This window comes from Archocentrus centrarchus, chromosome 17 (genome assembly GCF_007364275.1).
Source record: "Archocentrus centrarchus isolate MPI-CPG fArcCen1 chromosome 17, fArcCen1, whole genome shotgun sequence".
In the NCBI taxonomy this organism is placed as follows: domain Eukaryota; kingdom Metazoa; phylum Chordata; class Actinopteri; order Cichliformes; family Cichlidae; genus Archocentrus; species Archocentrus centrarchus.
Window position 1 is genome coordinate 655,763 of NC_044362.1, and position 22,778 is coordinate 678,540.

A 22,778-nucleotide genomic window follows, 5' to 3' on the forward strand; every position below is an offset into this window, starting at 1 on the left:
ACTGAGTAGAAAAGCGCTGTATAAGAGCTAGTCCATTTACCATCTTCTGACAGTGGACTCATCTCTGTGCTTGTCCTGTTGGACCTCAGTGCAGCTTTGATACTGTTGACCATAACATTTTATTACAGAGATTAGAGCTTGCTATAGGTATTAAAGGTACTGCACTGCAGTGGCTTGAATCATATTTATCTAATAGATTCCAATTTGTTCATGTAAATGGGGAGTCTTCTTCACACAAAGCTTAATTATGGAGTTCCACAGGGTTCTGTGCTAGGACCAATTTTATTTACATTAAACATGCTTCCCTTAGGAAGTATTATTAGAAAGCATTGCATAAATTTTCATTGTTATGAAGATGATACCCAGCTTTATCTATCGATTCAATTCAATTCAACTCAATTTTATTTATATAGCACCAAATCACAACAAACAGTCACCTCAAGGCGCTTTGTATTGTGGGTAAAGACCCTACAACAATACAGAGACTAATTGGTGTGTGTCATCTGGCTTTGATGAAGCCAGATGACACACACCAATTAGTTAAACTGCAGGAATGTCTGAAAGACATTAAGGCCTGGATGACCTCTAATTTACTGCTTCTGAATTCAGATAAAACTGAAGTTATTGTACTTGGCCTGACAAATATTAGAAACATGGTGTTGAACCAGATATTTAGTCTGGATGGCATTTCTCTGGCCTCCAGTAACACTGAGTCATTTTTGAGCAGAATATGTCCTTCAATGCACATACTAAACAAATATGTAGGACTGCTTTTTTGCATTTGCGCAATATTTCTAAAATTAGAAACATCCTTTCTCAGAGTGATGCTGAAAAGCTAATCCATGCATTTATTTCTTCTAGGCTGGACTATTGTAATTCATTATTATCAGTCTGTCCTAAAAGCTCCCTGAAAAGTCTTCAGCTGGTTCAAAATGCTTCAGCTAGAGTACTGATGGGACAGAAAGAGAGAGCAGATTTCTCCCATACTGGCTTCTCTTCATTGGCTCCCTGTTAAATCTAGACTAGAATTTAAAATCCTTCTCCTCACCTACAAGGTCTTGAATAATCAGGCCCCATCTTATCTCAAAGACCTTATACAGTAGTACCATATCACCCAAATAGAGCTCTTCACTCTCAGTCTGCTGGCTTTCTTGCGGTTCCTAGGATACTTAAGAGTAGAATGGGAGGCTTTCAGGCCCTCTTCTGTGGAACCAGCTTCCAGCTTGGATTCGGGAGACAGACACCCTCTCTATTTTTAAGATTAGGCTTAAAACTTTCCTTTTTGATAAAGCTTATAGTTAGGGCTGGATCAGGTGACCCTGAACCATCCCTTAGTTATGCTGCTATAGGCCTAGGCTGCTGGGGGGGTTCCCATAATGCACTGTTTCTTTTCATTCATATTTGCTCTCTTTATACTTCATTTTGTATTTAATCATTAATTATTATTAATCTCTGTCTCTCTTCCACAGCATGTCTTTTGTCCTGTCTCTCTCCCGTCAGCCCCAACCAGTCGTGGCAGATGACTTGCCTCTCGCTGAGCCTGGTTCTGCTGGAGGTTTCTTCCTGTTAAAAGGGAGTTTTTCCTTCCCACTATACCAAGTGCTGCTCATAGTGGATCGTTTTGACTGTTGGGTTTTCTCTGTATTGTTGTAGGGTCTTTACCTACAATACAAAGTGCCTTGAGGCGACTGTTTGTTGCAATTTGGTGCTATATAAATAAAATTTAATTGCAACTGAATTTAATTGACTCTTTACATAACCATAAAGCTGAAACTTGTGTATCAGTATTACATCTTTAAATGGTTCTTACAAGTAGTTATAACCTTTAAAAAATAACAGATCCCTGAAGCTTTTTCCTTGTAAATGGACTAGTTCTTATATAGCACTTTTCTACTCTATCTGAGCACTCAAAGCACTTATACAACACATTTACCCATTCATACAAGCACTTCCATGAGTAACTAAGCTAAGTGCTTTTATTGTCTAACATTCACACTCGAACACTTGCATCAGCAAGCAACTCGGGGCTCAGTATCTCACCAAAGGATACTTTGGCATGCAGCCCAGAGCAGCCAGGAATTGAACCACTGACCTTCCAGTCAGTAGGTAACGGTGTGGCTGGTGATTGCACTTAACTATTAGGGTTACAAGTTGGTTGCATCATCAGAAGACAGTGAGTTAGACATCCGGAGGGGAAGGAGGCAGTTAGAGCTAGACGAGTCTCCTCACTGCTGATGGGGAATACCTTTGGTATTAGTGTTATTCACTTCATGTGTTGGCTGTTATAATGTCATGCCTGATCAGTGTATATGCCTATAGAGCAGGAGTATTCAACTCCAGGCCTTGAAGGTCTGGAGTTGAGATGTGTCTCTGCTTCAACACACCTGAGTCAAATATAGAAGTCATTAGCAGGACTCTGGAGAACTTGACTGCATACTGAGGAGGTAATTCAGACATTTGATTCAGGTGACACATCTAAAACCTGCAGGACACCAGTCCTCGAGGCCTGGAGTTGAATACCCCTGCTATAGAGGGTGTAATTTTGTCTTCAAGACAGGAAATGGTTTGTGTCACAGTTGTGTGCATTATCATGTGTGTGTGTGCTATGGATATGGTATCATCAACCTCTGCATCAGTTGAGTCAGAGCAGCAACAAGTCTCTCCTGCACCCCCTCCTGGCCTCAGTCTGTACAGCCATGCATTGTCCTTTTTGAGACAATCTTTAGCCAACATCCCCGTTGATTTCCTTAGTACATGATCAGGGTTGCATTGTGAAGCTCTTTCTTCTTTTGCTGGGCTTTAAGCTCATTCTCAACATGAATGGCATGATGGCTGACCTCCTCTAGGTCAGGCCTCTAGTGTGGCCTTGCATGCAGAGATGTTTGCAGTGTCCATATATGGAGGAAACACCTTCTCCAACACATTACATAAGGCTGTTATAGCCTCTTTATGTGCCTGATTGGTATTATCATCCCAATCACAATGTTGTCTGTGGACAGCCCCTGTAGGATATCTGCCAGATATTTTCTAACACTATGATCAAGGACAAATACCAAACAGAAATCAAATATCTAGTGTAGCAGAAGGTGAAGAGCTCATCTCTTGAAGGGGATCATTGCCTGTTATTTGGAAATACTTTGGATTTAGCACAGTTAGATGTTAACGCAGAACAAATCATATGCAGTGAGTACCATACAGTTGCCTCTGAGCCACAGCTGTTGTTTACCTGAATTATCCAACATCAGCTCAGAGGTCTATAAGAGCTGGCCAAAGTGTACGTGCTTGAGAGGAGTGCTGTTTGCACAGACATGATGACTTTTTCATGAACACGAAGAAACGGAACATAAAGAAAAGAAAGTGAAAGCAAAGTATTGATCCCATCATATTAGTACTCTTCCGAAACCAACACAATGTTGATTGATACTATTAACACTTGGATCCATCAGCGGACCTCTGCACGAAAGCCGGTTGTTAGTGGGCCTGTTAGTGACATGTAGTCTGTCCTTTCAATGAGCTTCCATCTTCATAGCTAGACAGATAGGCATGAACTTTTCCAGTACAATCAAGGCATAATTTGTTCTTGGCTATACTGCAGCTTTACTGAGTGATTATCATTTTTTTTTTTTGGGGGGGGGGGGGCTGTAAAGACTAAAAAAATATTGCATTGTATTCCCACTTGCTATAGTTTGGAAAGGAATGTTAATGTACTGCCCTCATCACATGCAGCGAATGCATCTAGACAGTCAGCTAAACTCTTCCTGAATATCAAGACTCTGAGGAAAGTTGCTTTCTTGTCCACAGGTTTATTGACACCAAGGAAGTGTGAAACTAAAACACACAAAAGGATACATCACTTATTCAGTTTTTGCTTTTCTTTTTAACATGTACACATACGATTAATGTGAATAAATGAAATGATTCTCTACATGAATTAGCTTCTAGTTCTTAACTGTTGCTGTTCTACACAGTCTTAATTTACGCCGATAATATGTAACAATTTCCCGTGTATATATGACAATGAACTAGCGTATTTATCACGGTAGCTTGGTCTGATGATGAATCAACAGCAATACTATGACCTTGCATAGAACATTCACAAATATTTTAGTACAAACTTCACAAACCAAAAATTCTATGAACATAACGATCTACAACAAAATATCAAACATAACATACCCACGATGCTACGTTCAGAGCGAAGATGTATGCAGATGTTACTGGATTGACTAAACACATGGATAACACTCAGAAATCTCACTCTCGACCTACTTCCTGGTTGAGGTCACATGACACATAGTTGGGCTGTACCTCTTAAAGGGACAGTCACGTATATAGATACACCCACTAAAAACACTCAACAGCACACTCCCCGCCTGGCGTGATCTCATGCCACTGCCAGATTATAACAGTTCTTAGCCATCTGGAGAGAAGAGAAGCACTATCTCAGTGACAGGCCTGAGAAAGACTGAAGAACCTCCTGCCTTGCAGACCTTCACCTCAACTTTCCGGACTTTGTCGTCTTTGCTCGGGAAAGTCTGCGTCACAAGTCCAAGAGGCCATTCGTTTCTTGGCGACTGAATGTTCTTAAGGAGTACAACACTTCCTGTTTTGATGTCTGGATGAGCTACCAGCCACTTTCTGCGTGGTTGCAGTGTTGGGAGAAACTGTTTCCGCCATCGGTCCCAGAAGGTGTTAGACAAATGCTGAACCTGGCGCCACTGATGCTTGTAAAGGTCCGAAGCTCCAAACTCTCCTGCAGGTGACATTTTGGTGTATAATCTGGGAATCGAAAGGTGAGAGAGTTCAGTCAAAGATGCTCTCCACGCTAACCAGGCTTCCTCCCTTTCCTTTGGTAGAGGTGCGTCCCAATCTCCACTACCTTGCGTGAGCTCTCTTAAGATTGCCTTGCCTTGGATAGTGACTGGTGCTGCAAATCCAAGAGGATCGTAAAGACTGTTGATGGTAGATAAGACTCCACGTCGGGTGTAAGGCTTCATCTCCTCTGTGACACTGAAATGGAAACAGTCTGTCTGGAGGTTCCAACCGAGTCCAAGCCTGCGTTGCATTGGAAACTGATCGGCCTCAAGGTCTAGCTCTTTCAAATCGCTGGCCCGATCAGATGGAGGAAAAGCCTCCATGACCTCCTTGCTATTTGCAGCGACCTTGTGCAGTCTCAGATTTGACTTCGAAAGTACATCTTGTGTTCTTTTGAGCAGGCTGATGGCAGCCTCAGTTGTAGGTAGAGACTTCAGCCCGTCATCTACATAGAAGTCATGCATCACGAAATGCTGAACATCATGGTCGACATGGAACTCACCACCTTGAACAGACTGGTGCAGACCGTTGATGGCCACTGCAGGAGAGGGGCTATTGCCAAAGACGTGGACCCTCATATGATAATCGACAATGCCTTTGGAGAGGTCATTGTCTTCATACCAAAGGAAACGTAAGAAGTTCCTGTCCTCCTCTTTGACTAGAAAGCAGTAGAACATCTGCTCGATGTCTACTGTGAAGGCAATTGCTTCTTCTCTGAAGCGGATCAGAACTCCGAGGAGTGTATTGTTCAAATCCGGTCCAGTTAGCAGCACATCATTGAGGGATATGCCATTGAACTGAGCACTCGAATCGAAGACGACCCGGATTTGTTTCGGTTTCCTCGGGTGGTAAACACCGAATGTGGGTAAGTACCACCTTTCTTCTTCTTCGCTGAGTGGAGGAGCTAACTCCGCATGGTTCTTCTCAAGCATTCTGGCCATGAAGCTCAAGAAGTGCTCTCTCATTTCAGGCTTCTTGTCAAGGTTGCGCCTGAGAGATGTGAGACGTTTCAACGCTTGAGACCTATTGTTGGGGAGCCGTGGGCGTGGATGTTTAAAAGGCAATGGCGCTATCCAGCTATTGTTTGAGTCTTTGCGAAGTCCTTCCTGCATTATGTTCATGAAGTACACGTCCTGAATTGACGGTGCTACTTGGTTGTCATTTTTAGTTCTTTGAAAGACTGAGCATCCTAGGTGGTCAGCCTCACAAACAGATGACTCCTCCAAGCATGCTGGAAGGTGTTCATTGGCTGGGAATCCGCCATAACTTTCCTTAACATGAAACACATTTGGACATGGTCGGAAAAGTGAGGGGCGTCCAATATCAGAGGCAGTGGTGAAGAAGGTGCAAACTGTTGATGGCTTGTGCACGTTGCCCAGGCATACATTGCCGACTATCACCCACCCCAAGTCCAACTTCTGCGCGTAAGGTGAGTTGTGAGTGCCGTTCACCTGTCTGCGGACTTTGTGAACACGAAGCATGTCACGGCCCAGGAGAAGCATGATTGGGGCATTTGGATCGGCCTCTGGGATCAGGTGTGCCAATGACTTTAGGTGAGGATGGTGGAATGCCACATCGGGAGTTGGAATCTCATCTCTGTTGTTCGGGATGTCATTACACTCTATAAGACTTGGTAATGGGAGGCGAACAGTTCCATCCAGAGATTCCACTTCGTAGCCCAAAGCCCTTCTTCCCGATACTTGCTTCACTCCAGCACATGTTCTCAAAGTGTAAGGAGAACTTGAACTTGTGTCGCTGAAGACTTCGAAGAACCGTGAGGTAACTAGCGATCGGTTGCTTTGTTCATCTAAGATGGCGTAGACTCTCTTAGCCTTGTCTCTTGACCCAGATGGATAAACCTTTACAAGGCTTATTTTGGAACACGACCTCTCAGCAAGATCTCCACCACAAACTTGAGTGCATTGGGTTTTGACCTGTGGTTGAAGGGAAAGTTCGTCCTCCCCGCCGTGCTCCGATGGAGGATCTACCTCTGCTGCCCAAGGTGGTGGCCCAGGGCGAAGCGCTGTTGGATGCTTTTCACTATTACATTCAGCACACTGGATTTTGGCTGTGCAGTTCTTTGCTACATGCAGTGTGGAGGAACAACATTTAAAGCAAACACGATTCTCCTTCAAGAAACTCATACGGTCTTCAATGGACTTCTCCCTAAATGAGCGACATTTGCGCAGTGGGTGTGGCTTTTTATGTAGAAGACACACTTTGTTGCAATCATCAGATTTTGAGAAGAGCGCGTTCATTCTTGAGATTGTTTTGGAGAAAACCTCGGTTTTGTGCGTAGAAACCTCTCTGTGTTTGTTTGACTTCCAAGCTGTCCTCTCAGCCCTTGGACCAATCTCCTCTTGAGTGTTGAGATTAAAACTTGGGTCGTTCCGAATGCTTGCTTCTTGACTGATAAAATCCACAAAAAATCCAAATGGTGGATATGAAACCTGATATCTTTGCTTGTATGCTGAACCTACTGATGCCCATTTCTCCTGTAGGTTACAGGGGAGTTTTCGCAGGATTGGATTGATACCTCTCGCCGCGTCAAGGAAGGTAAGGCCAGGTAAATCTCCTTCATCCTTGGCTGCCAGGAGTTCGCTCAGTAGATCGCTCAACTTGATTAATTTGAAATAGTCTTGGTTCGTTATTTTGGGAAAGGTCTCAATTCTTTTGAAGAGGGCGTCTTCTATAATTTCAGCAGAGCCATACGTTTGGTCGAGTCGGTTCCAAATCATTGTCAGTCCTGCATCTGGGCGGTTTATGTGGATTGCTCTAATTTGCTCCACATGTTCAGCTGACTCTTTGCCTAGCCACTTAAGCAGAAGGTCCATCTCCTCACTAGATGTCAGACGTAAACCATGGATGGCAGACTGAAACGATCGCTTCCAGGCTCTATAGTTCTGAGGTTTATCATTAAACTCGAGTAAACCCGTAGATACAAGCTCCCGTCGAGCTAGATATCTCACAAAGTCATTCACATTAGAATCGTCGAATTGAGGATTTGAATATGATGAATGAGGGGGATGACCGCTGCTGTTCACTCGTGGCATGGAAGGTTGCACTGGAGTAAAATGGTCATGCTCAAATCGGACCGTGTTTTTCTCATGAGTGAGCTCCTGATGGACATGAGCCTGCTGTGGAGTCTGGGAAAAGAACTGAGATGCACGATTATCTTGATTTGGAATGAAGGGCTTAGCATCTGGCATAAGGTGCATAGGTAAGGCATCAGTATCCAGCTGTGGCTTTGAAGGAAGGGTGACTTTTTGATGTTCTACATCCAACTGTTGAACTTGGTTGAGAACATACTCTTTAGTTCGTTCGATGGTTTCTAAGGAAGGCATTTCCCAGTTTGACTGGTTGCTGGGTGGGTTTTTTTTTCAAATTGGCAGCTGCTTCAAGTGCTTCAGCTTCAGCGACAGCTGCAGCTGTTTCCTTTTTGATGCTAAGAATTTCCATTGAGGCTTCTAATTTGGCCTTTTGAAGCTTTAAATTAGCTTCCTCTTCGGCGAAGGCGAGGCGAGCTTTCGCTGCTTCCGCTTTTGCTCTTGCTTTAGCAGCAGCAGACTCTGTATTTGATGCTCTTGATCGTACTGAAGAACATGAGGCTCGGGATCGCGTCTCCCATGTTGCTGCTTCCTCTGTCATCATTGCCTATTTTCTTGTAATGATTTAGAGAGGTGAATGTTCTATTGATCGTCCACTAGCTGGGTGTAGTGATGTGTAGTCGGATCTTCCAGCTTGCATTGCGATGTCTAGCTCATTGCGAAGTCGTGGTTTCACTGTACTGCCCTCATCACATGCAGCGAATGCATCTAGACAGTCAGCTAAACTCTTCCTGAATATCAAGACTCTGAGGAAAGTTGCTTTCTTGTCCACAGGTTTATTGACACCAAGGAAGTGTGAAACTAAAACACACAAAAGGATACATCACTTATTCAGTTTTTGCTTTTCTTTTTAACATGTACACATACGATTAATGTGAATAAATGAAATGATTCTCTACATGAATTAGCTTCTAGTTCTTAACTGTTGCTGTTCTACACAGTCTTAATTTACGCCGATAATATGTAACAATTTCCCGTGTATATATGACAATGAACTAGCGTATATATCACGGTAGCTTGGTCTGATGATGAATCAACAGCAATACTATGACCTTGCATAGAACATTCACAAATATTTTAGTACAAACTTCACAAACCAAAAATTCTATGAACATAACGATCTACAACAAAATATCAAACATAACATACCCACGATGCTACGTTCAGAGCGAAGATGTATGCAGATGTTACTGGATTGACTAAACACATGGATAACACTCAGAAATCTCACTCTCGACCTACTTCCTGGTTGAGGTCACATGACACATAGTTGGGCTGTACCTCTTAAAGGGACAGTCACGTATATAGATACACCCACTAAAAACACTCAACAGCACAGTTAAAGAAAATCATTTATTATTCTCAGTTATGTTTAAAATAAATTTGCTCAAACTTAAAACTTCACTCACTGATACTGTGTCAGATGTGTCATGTTGCATTGTATTGTGTTGTGTTGTGTTGTGTTGTGTTGTGTTGTTATCTGAGGTCCTGATTAAACTCCACTGACAAGTGGAGTTTAATCAGAAGGCACTCCACTTCCTGTCCATTAAGTGGTGCAGAGGGTGGTAAGGATGATCCATGATGGGTAACAGTTTGTTCAGGGAGCTCCTCTCCACCACAGCTTCAGATGTGTCGTTTGCAGCCACAAACCAAATCACAGAGCTGGCCTTCCTGATCAGTTCATTGTTTGGTGGCACCAGAGACATGTCTTACACAAAATCAGCTGATCTGTGCATTTCTGTATTTTCTAAGTGCTAATATCTTGACAAATCTTTTCCCATGTGTTACAGTTCTATGGTTTCTCCCCTGTGTAATTCTCAGGTCCACTAGAGTCATGTCAAGATTATTAAGATATCTGAGCTGTCACTGAGTGTGGGAGACACATGTGTACGTCTCACACATTTAAGGGTTTGAATGCAGAAACCAAGTTGAAGAGAGCAGTTTTTATGTTTTGTGTACTATCACTATCACTATCAGTATTATCACTGTTGAATTCATATTGATAACTACACATAGTATAATTTTAAGTGTGGTATAAGGATTCTTTTATGATATATGGTTATATTGTAGGAGTCGGTGGAAGGAGACACGAGCCGGTATGTAGTCTCAGCTTTATTAGGAAAAACTCACAACAACTCAACTCCAAATATAACTCCTCAAAAGGAGGAGTCAAGCCCTTTTATCCTAGGCCTCTCTCTCCCGCCTTTTCCCTCTCTATTCCGGTCTCTCTCTTCGCAATAAGAGCTTGGGGCATTCTGGTGTGAAATGTGCATATATGTGGCCACCACACAGGCCCCCCCTGAACACACAGAATGGCAAACAATACAATAATAAAAACAGCAACCATTTTAACTCAACATAGCAAAAATAAAATACCACATCAAGAGTATCTCCTAGGGGGTTTAACAAGGCGGCCACTACGGCTGTGCTTGGCGACCACAGGTGGTGAAAACGAGGGAGGGGCATAGCCCCGACTACGGCGAGACTGCCCCCTCGCAGGGGAAAAAACAGCAGCTGGGGGCAGGTCCTCCGAGTGAGGCATAGAAACGGGAGGACGACCGCGGCGCGGAGGTTGGGCCAACTCAATAGGACCATCCGGAAACATGTGAGCAGGCTTAAGGCGATCCACCGAAACCCGCTCCTGACGACCTCCCAGCTCAACCAAAAAATCCTTAGGTCCCACCTCTAGCACACGGAATGGACCATCATAAGGAGGTCGAAGTGGAGAACGGTGCGCGTCATGGCGGATAAAAATGTACTTGGCAGACATCAGGTCCTTTGGCACATATGACTGTGGAAGGCAGTGATGCGCCGCTACTGGGGCCAAAAACCTATCATTCCCCGGGAAAACCGGCCCGCTCCTTTTGTCAGCCCCCGAAGCAGGTGCACCAGGAAGGAATTCCCCTGGAACCCTCAAAGGCTGGCCCAGGACCAGCTCGGCTGAAGAAGACTGCAGGTCCTCCTTAGGTGTCGCACGCAGGCCCAGCAGGACCCAAGGAAGGCGGTCAACCCAGCTGCTGTCCACCAGCGCAGCCCGTAAGGCAGCCTTCATGGTACGGTGGAACCTCTCGCAAAGGCCATTGGCCTGCGGGTGGTACGCGGTAGTGCGATGGAGTCTGACGCCAAGGTTCTCCGCCACAGCAGTCCACAGCTCAGACGTGAACTGAGGACCCCTGTCAGATGTCAAGTCAAGCGGTACGCCAAACCGAGATACCCAGGAGGAGACGAACGCACGAGCAACATCTGCTGAGGTGGTTGACGCCAAAGGAACTGCTTCAGGCCACCGAGTCGTCCTGTCCACCATTGTCAGGAGATGGGTGAAACCCCGGGAAGGGGGAAATGGACCTACCAGGTCTACATGGACATGTTCGAACCTTCTCTGTGGTATGGGAAAGTGCTCCAGAGGGGATTTGGTGTGTCGTTGCACTTTGGCGCGCTGACAAGCAACACATGAGGAAGCCCACGCCCTGACCTCTTTCCGGAGGCCGGGCCACACAAACTTGGCCCCTACCAACTTAACTGAGGCTTTAACTCCTGGGTGCGAAAGAGAATGAACTGCCTCAAAAACCCGCCGACGCCAGCAAGCAGGAACCAAGGGGCGAGGCCTGCCCAATGAGACGTCGCAAAGTAGGGTTACGCCCCTATCCTGAAATGAGACATCGTCCAAACGCAAACTGGACTCGGCCGCCTTAAAAGCCTGAATCTCCGTATCCGTAAGTTGGTCGGCAGCCATGGCAGAGTAGTCCACTCCCAAATGCACAGAACTAACCTGCGCCCTGGACAGACAGTCAGCCACCCGATTACACTTGCCGGCGACGTGCTGAATGTCAGTGGTAAACTCTGAAATAGCAGAAAGCTGCCGTTGCTGCCGTGCAGTCCATGGTTCTGAAACCTTTGCCATGGCAAATGTGAGAGGTTTGTGGTCTACAAAAGCGGTAAAGTCACGGCCCTCAAGCAGGAACCGGAAATGACGCGTCGCGAGAAAAAGGGCAAGGAGCTCCCTGTCAAACGTACTGTACTTTCTCTCCGCATCCCGAAGCTTCCTGCTAAAAAGGCGAGGGGCTGCAAAGCACCACCCACCCATTGTTCGCACACGGCCCCGACTGCAAAATCGGAGGCATCGGTAGTAAGGGCAACAGGCGCCTCGGGAGACGGGTGGGCCAGCAGGGCAGCGTTGGCAAGAGCAGCTTTGGCACTGTCAAATGCCTGCACCCGCTCAGGTGTCCACTCTATCTCTTGGTTGCCTTTCTTGCCCTTAAGTGCATTGTACAGAGGGTGCATGAGGTGAGCAGCCCGGGGGATGAAACGGTTATAAAAGTTCACCATCCCCAAAAACTCCTGCAGGGGCTTCACTGAGGAAGGGCGCGGAAAAGCAGAAACCGCCTCCACCTTAGCGGGCAGGGGAAACGCCCCTTGGGGCGAAACGAGGTGTCCCAAAAACTCTATGGCCGGCAGACCGAACTGGCATTTAGCTGGATTCACAATCAAACCGTGCTCACTGAGACGCTCAAACAACTGGCGGAGGTGCACTGAATGCTCCGCGGCGGAAGGGCTGGCCACCAGTATGTCATCCAGATAGACGAACAAAAATGGCATACCACGCAAAACGGAGTCCATGAGGCGCTGAAACGTCTGTGCCGCGCCCTTCAGACCGAAGGGCATTCGCAAAAACTCGAAAAGGCCAAAAGGAGTGATAACCGCGGTCTTGGGCACATCACGCGGATGGACAGGAACCTGATGGTATCCCCTCACCAAATCCACCTTTGAAAAAATAGTTGCCCCCGCAAGATGAACCGAAAAATCTTGAATGTGGGGAACCGGGTACCTGTCATTAGTCGTCGCATTATTAAGGCGCCTAAAATCCCCACAAGGGCGCCACCCACCGTCAGCTTTAGGGACCATGTGCAACGGGGACGCCCACGGGCTGTTTGAGCGGCGCACAATACCAAGGCGCTCCATGTTTGCAAACTCCTCCCTGGCTATCGCTAACTTCGCGGCATCGAGACGGCGTGCACGCGCAAAAACCGGCGGACCCACAGTGGTAATGTAATGCTCCACACCATGTTTAGCTACGGCTGCAGAGAAGGTGGGAACCGTGAGGGTGGGAAACTCGGCAAGCAAACGCTGGTACTCATCACCTGTGGCAAGCATGTTAGCGAGGGGCAGGGGGCGAGGACTACCAAGTGTACAGGGGTAGGTATCAAAAGACACAGCATCTATCAAGCACCTATTAGCTACATCGACCAACAACCTGAAAGCACACAAGAAATCAGCGCCGAGTATAGGTACTGACACAGACGCTATCACAAAGTCCCAGTTAAACTGACGTCCCTTGAAACACACAGTCACCAACCTCATTCCATATGTGCGAATGGGGGTACCGTTCGCCGCGTCCAGCCGGGGTCCGTGACATTGTCCCAAGGCGTCCGCAGCTGAAGCCGGCATGATGCTACGCTGAGCACCCGAGTCCACAAGCAGACGGCGTCCCGAAGCAGTGTCCTCAATGAAGAGCAGCTTGTCCGAGCTGCCAGCGCACACAGCTGCTAGTGAGCACCGGCCCTCTCGTTTCCCTGGTGCTGGAAGGTACACGGCGGAATGCAGCGCTTCGCCTTCACTCCGAACCGGCGATGATAGAAGCAGAGCACGCTCTCCTTCCTCCGGCGCTCTGCGACGGCGGCCACAGCACCAGCTTCTCTAGCCTCCGTCCCTTGTAGAGCCGCACTCGGTAAAAGTGCATGCACACCGGAATGCCTGGATGCCAGCAAAATCTTGTCCGCCTCTTCAGCTAGCCCGCGGTAATCCTTGGCCCGTATCAGAGCGGAGCTGGCTAGCGCGGTGCGCACGGGAGGGGGGAGCTGGCGCAGGAACAGATGCGTAAAGAGAAACGAAGCGTCGCCCGGGCCGAGCAGAGCCAGCATGCGCTCCATCAGCTCGGAGGGTTTACCATCTCCCAAGCCATTCAGGGACAACAGGCGATCAGCCCGCTCTTCGTCTGAAAGCTGATAAATCCGCAGCAGGTTCTCCTTCAGCGCTCCATACTTGTTAGCAGGCGGCGGGTCCCGGAGCAGTCCCATCAGCCGGCGGGTAGAAGCAGAGTCCAGCGCCGCGACGACATGGTAATACTTGGTGTCGTCTGAGGTGATCCCGCGGAGGTGAAACTGGGCCTCCACATGCTGGAACCAAGGCTCTGGATCGTGCTGCCAGAACTCCGGGAGCTTGACCGTGGCCGCAAAAATAGCGGGAGAAACGGCGGCGGCTGGTGAGGAAACGGCGGCGGCTGGTGAGGAAACAGCGGCCGCTGAGCTGTCGTCAGCAGACATGTTCTTACGTCGGGGTCACCAATGTAGGAGTCGGTGGAAGGAGACACGAGCCGGTATGTAGTCTCAGCTTTATTAGGAAAAACTCACAACAACTCAACTCCAAATATAACTCCTCAAAAGGAGGAGTCAAGCCCTTTTATCCTAGGCCTCTCTCTCCCGCCTTTTCCCTCTCTATTCCGGTCTCTCTCTTCGCAATAAGAGCTTGGGGCATTCTGGTGTGAAATGTGCATATATGTGGCCACCACAATATAATATATTCCAAGAATTTCTTACAATTTTTACTTTTGATAAAACATATCTAAATCATTATTTCAGTTATGTCTTCATGTCTTAGGTAAAACAGGACATGATACTGTGTGATGACAGAGATCTTTCTCCAAAAATGTGTTAAAAACCTGAAAATGAATACACTTTCTCTGCCCCTGAAAAAATATGGGATTGGTCCAAGTTGGTACAAACCATTTCCAGAGATGATTTCATGCAAGACATTTTCTTCAAGGAAAGCATGAAGCACAAAGACGTGCTGAGTGTAAAGCTGTCAGCAGGGGGAGTAACACAGGGCTGTGAATGAGTCCTTCACTGTGATCAGGCTCCTCCTTCTAATCCACCAACTTAGTGTTGATGAAGACTAAACAGAGAGATCACAGCTTCTTTCTACTTGCTGTAGCTCACAGTTACTCTACACTGCAGATATGACGCCTCTGTTCATCTCAGTGCTGCTGGCTGCTGTGTGCCTTGGTATGAACACAACTCTGTTTCTTTGATATCAATCCAACACTGACATGATTCTTTAACAGCACACTGATGCTGTTTGTTGGTGTTTTACAGAATGCAGAGCACAAAAAGACAACGTGCTGCAACCAAAAGGAGACGAGACTGCTGCTGAAGGAGGCACAGTAACACTTGACTGTCTGTATGAAGCCAGTGGAGCCAGTAATAATCTCTTCTGGTACAAACAGGGTGGAAACAACAGCCCCAAATTCATTCTGCTCCGTGTTAGTGGGGATGAAGGAAACACACCAGAGGAGTTCAAGGAGAGATTTTCATCCACACTGGATTCCAAAGACAAATCAGTTCCTCTGAAGATCCAGAAGCTTCAGCTGTCTGACTCTGCTGTGTACTACTGTGCTCTGCAGCCCACAGTGACAGGAAACAGCAAAACTCTGTACAAAAACCTTTGGAGCAAAGACAACAGAATACTCCACAACATCCACTAGAGGGAGCCACACACTGTTAAACCTCTTGTGTTAGAATACAGACTAGATTCTTCTTACTCATGAGATACAATTGATGAAGAGCTTCAGAGGCAACAATGTGACTGATAATCACTCTAATAATTGAAGATGGTTGGGTGTTGTGGAATATCACATCATCATAATTGAGTATAGAGGAAAATCTAACAGTTGACATTTAACCCTCAAGTTAAATTTAATGATGTTTTTTCTTTAAAGTGTGAAATAAAAGATAGTTATAATAATGTGAATAATACAAAATATTTCAGTAAATTATCCATAGTATTGATTAGTTTTGTGTTCTTCCGTATTAGAAACATTTCTGTATTAATCTGTCCGGCTGTGACTTCTTGTCATGTACAAATCCTGTGTTCAGTCTTGCATCTTTCTATCCAGATTTAGTATTGAGATCGTGATTATAATATGAAACATTTCATAGATATTATTTTTAAACTCTGAGAAAATGTTAGAGATAATTTTGCGATAAATTTCTTTCTTTTTGTTCAACTGTCATTTCAGATACGCACAAACTTTCAAACTTAAAACCTATTTTGAAGTTTTATATCAGCTGCTTTTTAGAATATCAGCTGAATATTTCATGATTTCTTTTAGAATCCAATTATTATCAATATTATTATTATTATTATTATTATATTACAGACAAGACAAGTTATCTGCTTTCTCAGTTTAACCTGTAATTAACCTATTTGGTGATTAGACTGTGATGGGCCACTGAAACAGAACAGAATGCCAGCTGAGATAGCAATTAGGGCAGGGCCCCCCAGAGTCTGGATGTGTGAAGACAAATGGAGGCTTCGATGGAGCACTGAGTAATTTGGGTGAGGTGGAGATGGGGAGGAGGTGGTTTGCACAAATGAGTCTGAAAGAGAGAATGACGGGTAAACAGTGAAATTTCAAGTATGCTGAGTAGAGGCTGATTGGCTTGAAGTACGTGGGCAGAAAGATGATTGGACAAGAGCAGTGGTTCCCAAAGTCAAGAGTGCTGCAGCCAGTGTGAAAACCAGAAAATCCCATTTTCCAGAAAAACAGTTCAGAATCACCAGTTAACCTAACCCCTGTAACTGCATGTGTTTGGACTGTGGGAGGAATACATTTATGTAAATATGCAACTATGCATACTTGAGAGTAATTTCAGACTGATTTTCTGTTATTACTGATCTGATGACAGTAATGGATTTCTTTTAAATTCATTATTTATGCTGGCTGGTTTACACATGTAGGTCTGCTGTTCCAGCCCATTAATACATGAGTACAAACACAAAGCTCTCTTTATTCACAGGCTCTACAGAAACCAGGGCAAAGCCTCCCCAGGAGATGCAGCCTTTGGAGGAGGAGCTACAAGTGAATATGAAAGGCTTCATTTAGGAGCTGAAGAGCTGCTGTGTTCTCTCTGCTGTTCATTCAGTCCAAGAGAAAATCATGTTACTGCTTTTCATTTGGATGATGATAGTCTCCTTTCAGACTGGTAAGTCATCAAGAGATGTAAAAGGAGATGATAGACATGGAAATATTTGTTGTTTGAATTTATTCACTTTTTATAAACTGAACTAAATTTAAAGATACAGAATTAAAATCCATCATGGTGAAATATATCTTTGTTGTTTTCAGGATCCTCTGAGGATTTACTGGCACCATCTAAAGATGTAGTGATGAGTTTGGAAGGAGACGCTGTGACTCTGTCCTGCAAATATTCAGGCTCTGTCTTCAGCCTCTACTGGTACCAACAGAAGTCCAGTTCACCTCCACGGTTTCTCATTGCAGACTATTCAGAGAAAACAGAAAGACTGACGTTTAAAAAAGACCAAGAAAACAGTGAGTTTCATCTGGAGATCTCCTCTGCTGCAGTGACAGACTCTGCTGTGTACTACTGTGCTCTGCAGCCCACAGTGACAGGAAACAGCAAAACTCTGTACAAAAACCTTTGGAGCAAAGACAACAGAATACTCCACAACATCCACTAGAGGGAGCCACACACTGTTAAATGTCAGTGGTACTGTAGATTTTTTGCAATGAAACAAGAGAAAACTGAAAGTCCCCCTACTAAATGCATATAATTATGTGTTACGATTGCTAATTACAACCTAAATATAAAAATATGAAGGACATTCTTTGACAGTTGACATTCAACTATGCAAATGTACAGGGAGGCTGTTTATTGAATATATTAAATATATGAAATGTGCAAAAATGATAATTCTGTTTAAAAATATGTTAGTCAAACCATCTTTACTAAACAAGTTTCTCTGTTGTTATGTTAGGCAGTAGTTAGCACTGCTGCCTCACAGTTAGAATACCACCTGGAAGGCCTGGGTTCGATTCCACCTTGGCCCAGGCCCCTCCTTCTCTCCCTGTGTGGAGTTTGCATGTTCTCCCCGTGTCTGTGGTTTTCTCTGGGTACTCCTGTTTCCTCCCACAGTCCAACAACTCACTGGTTAAGTTCATTCGAAACTCTAAATTGATAGGTGTGGATGTTGTTGGTCTCTCTGTGTTGGCCCTGTGACAGGCTGACGACCTGTACAGGGTGTACCCTGCCTCTTGCCCTGTGTCAGCTGAGATAGGCTCCAGCCCCCCCACGACCCTAAAATATTATAAGTGGATGGATGGATTTTGAGTGTACCACAGGGGTCAGTCTTTGGTCCTCTGAGTTTCTTGTTTACATGATGTTATATTATGATCAGTATAATAGCATAAAATTATTCACAGATTTTATAAACTACTGATTTTTTTTTTTTTTTTGGTTGTTTTTACATTTATTCCAGGTTCAAATGATGTCAAGAGGTAACTGGCCCCGCCCACTGAACCTCAGTTCATCCAATGACATTATTTCTTCCTCATTGTGCTGCAGTGGAAGAACATTGTTCATGTGCTGTCTGTCTGGCTTTAATAACTCCAAAGACATGTTGCTGCACCTCTTTTTGCTTCTATCTCACATTATAGGTGAGTTTAAGAACAGGGATTAAAGTTTAGTTGAAGCTGCTGCATTAAGCAGATATACAGACTGCATTTCACTTTCTTCTTTCTTTGCTCTGATAGAATGAAAATCAGCTTTGGATCATCTTGTAAATTGAACTGACAGAGTTCTACAGTTGATTTAGTTGTGAATGTCCACAGAGTGACACTGTACAGGTGACATTTTCCACTGTCTTCTCCTCTCAGCCTCATGGACAATGGTAGTCTGATGGCTTCATTTTCTCTGCTTTCTCCAGGACCAACAGCTGGAGACACAATCTCTCCTCAACAAGCTGAAGTCACTGGAACAGAAGGACAATCTGTCACACTCACATGTAGCTATGAGACACCTGCAGATTATCCACTCCTTCACTGGTACAGACATCATTCTGACCTTCAGGCTCCTCAGTTTATACTCTTGAAAGGAGGAAAAAGGGAGACAGCCCAATATATAGCTGAAGATCGATATGAATCCCAAAACACAGATACATCAACTAAACTGACCATTAAAGCTCTAACCCTGGCAGACACAGCTCTCTACTACTGTGTTCTAGAAACACAGTGATACAAAGTGTAGAAGAGGCTGTACAAAAACCTGAACACAGATATCTGACTACTCTTCAAAGAGGAGGGAAGTGGTATTCAAAGCACAGCTTCATATCAGATGGATTCTGCTGATTCCTGTTTTATCAGAGTCACTGTGGTTACAGCTGCTAATGAAACACTGTGGGAGGATTCACATGAGCAGCAAATCCACATCAACCACAAACCAACTGTAGGAACATTTAAATGTGATGTTTTCATATTAAAAGTATTGCTGTTCTTTCAAAATAAGATCCCATCTTTCACTGTACATATTTACACAGCTTTAACTTCCTCTTTCAGGTAGTCGAGCTCCTTCCTGCTGTGACCTGCTTTGTTCTAACTCTGCTGTGAGGAACTGAAACATTCAGCAAACATTTCTCTGAGGCAGAAACAATCTCACTGACTGATCTGAGAATATTTCTGACTCTACCCACCGATGTTTAACTCAACCAATGAGATGATTTCTGTGTGCAGGAGTCAAAGTGTGACCAGCCTGATGTTAAGGAGAAGGACTGTGCAGCAGAGAGGCTGCTTAGTTTCTTCATTCTGCTCTCTGAATAACCCAACAACTAAAGACATGCTTCTTTACATCATTTTACTTTTCTTTCATATCAAAGGTGAGTGTTAGAAAAGACATGAACATCTCTTTGAATGTTCATTACAGAGAAAATCAGAGCAGATCATTTCTGCTGCCATTTGTTAACTTGTAAAAACAGCTGATCTGCTTCAAAGTGACAATGATCAGTGAAAATGACGTCTATTCTACATGTAATAGAACTCTTTAAAGCTGCTGATTGTTCTCCTTTAATCAATCATCTTTATTGATTCATCTCTTCCTCTGCATGTTCTGTTCTTCCTCAGAGTGTAAAGGAGAAGACAAAGTGATCCAGCCAGCAGGAGATGTGACTGCTACTGAAGGAGGTACAGTTACTCTTGGATGCACATATGATGCTGGCATTTACACAAATGTGTATTTCTTCTGGTACAAACAAGAAATAAATTAAGAGCCTTTCAGTCTGTGGTACCAATACTCTGGAACATTTTGTCACTTCAGCCATGTTTAACTTACTCTGTGGAGTCCTTCCAAAATCAGTTGAAAACTTTGTTTAACCAGACCTTGTGTTGAGATTTTTTTTCCTTGATTATTGCTAGTTTCTGGACCAAATCACAAACTTCATGTCCAGGCTCAACAACACCATCAGCTCCCTGGACAGCCTTCCAGATGACCTCAATGAGTTTTACACCTGCTTTGAGACCTCCACCCCACCCTCACCCCCACCACCTGTCGTCTTACCAGTCCAGGTACACAAAGTCCTGAGGAGGATCAACCCATGCAAAGCTGCAGGACCTAACAACATTCCTGGGTGGGCCCCCAGAGCACGTGCTAATGAGCTGGCTGATGTTTTCACCTCCATTTTCAACCTTTCCCTAAGACAATGCACTGTTCCCACATGCTATAAGACCACCACCATCGTCCCCCTCCCTACCTGAATGACTACAGGCCAGTAGCACTCACTCCAATCATTATGAAGTGCTTTGAGAAAGTGGTAATGTCCTACACTCAGAGAAGTATACCAGACACTATAGACCCCTGCAATATGTCTACAGAGCCAACAGGTCCACCTCAGATGCTATCGCCACTGCCCTTCATGTCTCCCTCTCTCAACTGGAAAATAAGGATTCATACGTCATAATACTCTTTATTGACTACAGCTCCACCTTCAACATGGTCGTCCCCCACAAACTCACCCATAAGCTGTCATTTCTTGAACTACATCCCACCCTCTGTAACTGGCTCTTGAACTTCCTGACTGGCAGGCCCCAGTCTGTCAAGATTGGAAACAGGACCTCAGGCAGCATCACCACTAACACTGGTCCCCCGCAGGGCTGTGTGCTCAGCCCTATCCTCTACACCCTGTTCACCTACGACTGTGTCGCCTCACACCCCTGTGGACAGCAACCTCACCCTCAACATAGACAAGACCAAAGAGATGATAGTGGACATGAGGAAGGAGAGGAGATATTGATATTGAATGGATCTGACAGTGGGAGTCCTCAAGGTCTCGGATAAACACCAGTTTATCCGAGACCTTGAGGTGGGGAGGGTGAGCACCTTTAAGTACCTCGGGGTCTACATCAGCGATTACCTCTCCTGGAACCTGAACACCACACAGGTGTTGAAGAGGGCCCAGCAGCAGCTGTACATTCTGAGGAGGCTGAGGAAATTTGGCATGTCAACCAAAATCCTCAGTGACTTCTACAGATGTATCATTAAATCCATCTTGACCAGTTACATCACTGTGTGGTATGGCAGTGCTACTGTGAAGGACCGCAAATGCCTGCAGAGAGCGGTAAAGACTGCCACAAAAATCACCGGGACTGCACAACCCTCTGTGCAGAGCATCTACCATCACAGAGTCCACAGGAGAGCTGCCTCCATTATCAAAGACCCCACCCACTCCCAACATGGATTATTTACACTTCTACCTTCAGGCCGGAGGTATAGAAGTGTGAAATGCAGGACTACCAGACTAAAGAACTCTTTCTTTCCTACGGCCATTAGATTCCTAAACAGCTGAGCTGATAACCCTCTCATAGACATTACTGTCATTGTTTATTTGTCTGCATAGAGCTGCACATGTATGTTCAGACCTTTTTTACCACGGACTGTTGCAACATATGCACAATGTACATAACTTGTATGCATAATGTATAAAACCTGTTATTCTTCCAGAGTTATATTTATTTTTATTGCATGCTTAATTTTATCTGTTTCTTGGTATTTTGACATTGAGTGTGGGCAGCAAAGTAAAAATTTCAAATTTCATCCATTGGAGGGATTCACTACCCCCCGGTCAAATCACCAGAGGGTCTTTGTTGCCGTCATCACACTTTACCCAAGCTACCAGAGCCACTAAAACCGGCCTCCAGATGGTCTCCTTCACTGCCACCATCAGTCTCCAGCCAAGGCTCCTGAGGTGAGCTGTGTCCTTCATCGCTGTCACCTGCATCCTTGGCCACCAGAAGGTCTCCATCATTAGTCCCTCTCCTCTAATGCTGGCCACCAGCCAAGCCACCTGAGGAGCAAGGTGCCAGAGCTGCTTCGTCTCGGCTGCTGGACTCCGTCCTTTGATCTTGCCCTGTGACAGCCTTTAATAAACTTTGCAATCCAAGCACATGCTGTGCTGGCATCACTTCATTACAAAATTATTTTATTGTCATGACATCACACATTTTTTTTCCTTAAAAACTGCCACACTTTATGAATGAAGCATTCTTTCCTGAAGTGCAGGAGCTGCTTGTGTGTGTGGCAACTGCTAAAGAGATGTTCATTTCTGTGTCTAGAGACAACTGCTCAGAAGCTTCCAAGGAGATCTAGCTTCCCAAGACCTAAGCTAGACACATAATCTGTATTTTTACATGACTGGCATTTTAGGCTACTGACATTTTAAAGAAACCTGTTGGTCAAATACAATAAGTAAAACAGAGTAACTACAGGTTAAATGTTTTACTTAATACTTGTAGATCAGTAACAGTAATCAATAATTCATGTAACAATGCGTTCAAACGAAAATGAATCAACCATTAATTTCATCAATCCTGGGATGAGATACAAACTCAACCTCAGGGGGTGACAAGCTTGTGCACTCCTTGTGCCAGTCCCAAACCCAGGGAAATGTGAGGAATGGCATCTAGAGTGCATACAGGTCCTATATCTGGCTACTGTTGAAAAACTAAGAACGTGGTCA

At 44.9% G+C, this 22,778-nt stretch overlaps 1 protein-coding gene, 1 long non-coding RNA gene and 1 gene segment (V, D, J or C); 2 read left to right on the plus strand and 1 right to left on the minus strand.

Annotated features, from left to right (window-relative positions):
- LOC115795213 (zinc finger protein 2 homolog) overlaps positions 1-22,778 on the minus strand; it is a 500,950-nt gene that overhangs the window by 169,269 nt on the left and 308,903 nt on the right. The gene's annotated exons all lie outside the window — the stretch shown is intronic.
- LOC115795261 (T cell receptor alpha variable 19-like) lies at positions 14,839-15,508 on the plus strand. The segment is given in 2 exon segments: positions 14,839-14,980; positions 15,071-15,508. Coding segments are annotated over 2 exon segments (435 nt in total).
- On the plus strand, positions 19,276-21,687 carry LOC115795286 (uncharacterized). The gene is made up of 4 exons (XR_004021248.1): positions 19,276-19,376; positions 19,504-19,646; positions 19,891-19,950; positions 20,182-21,687. It is a non-coding gene; the product is annotated as an uncharacterized LOC115795286 (long non-coding RNA).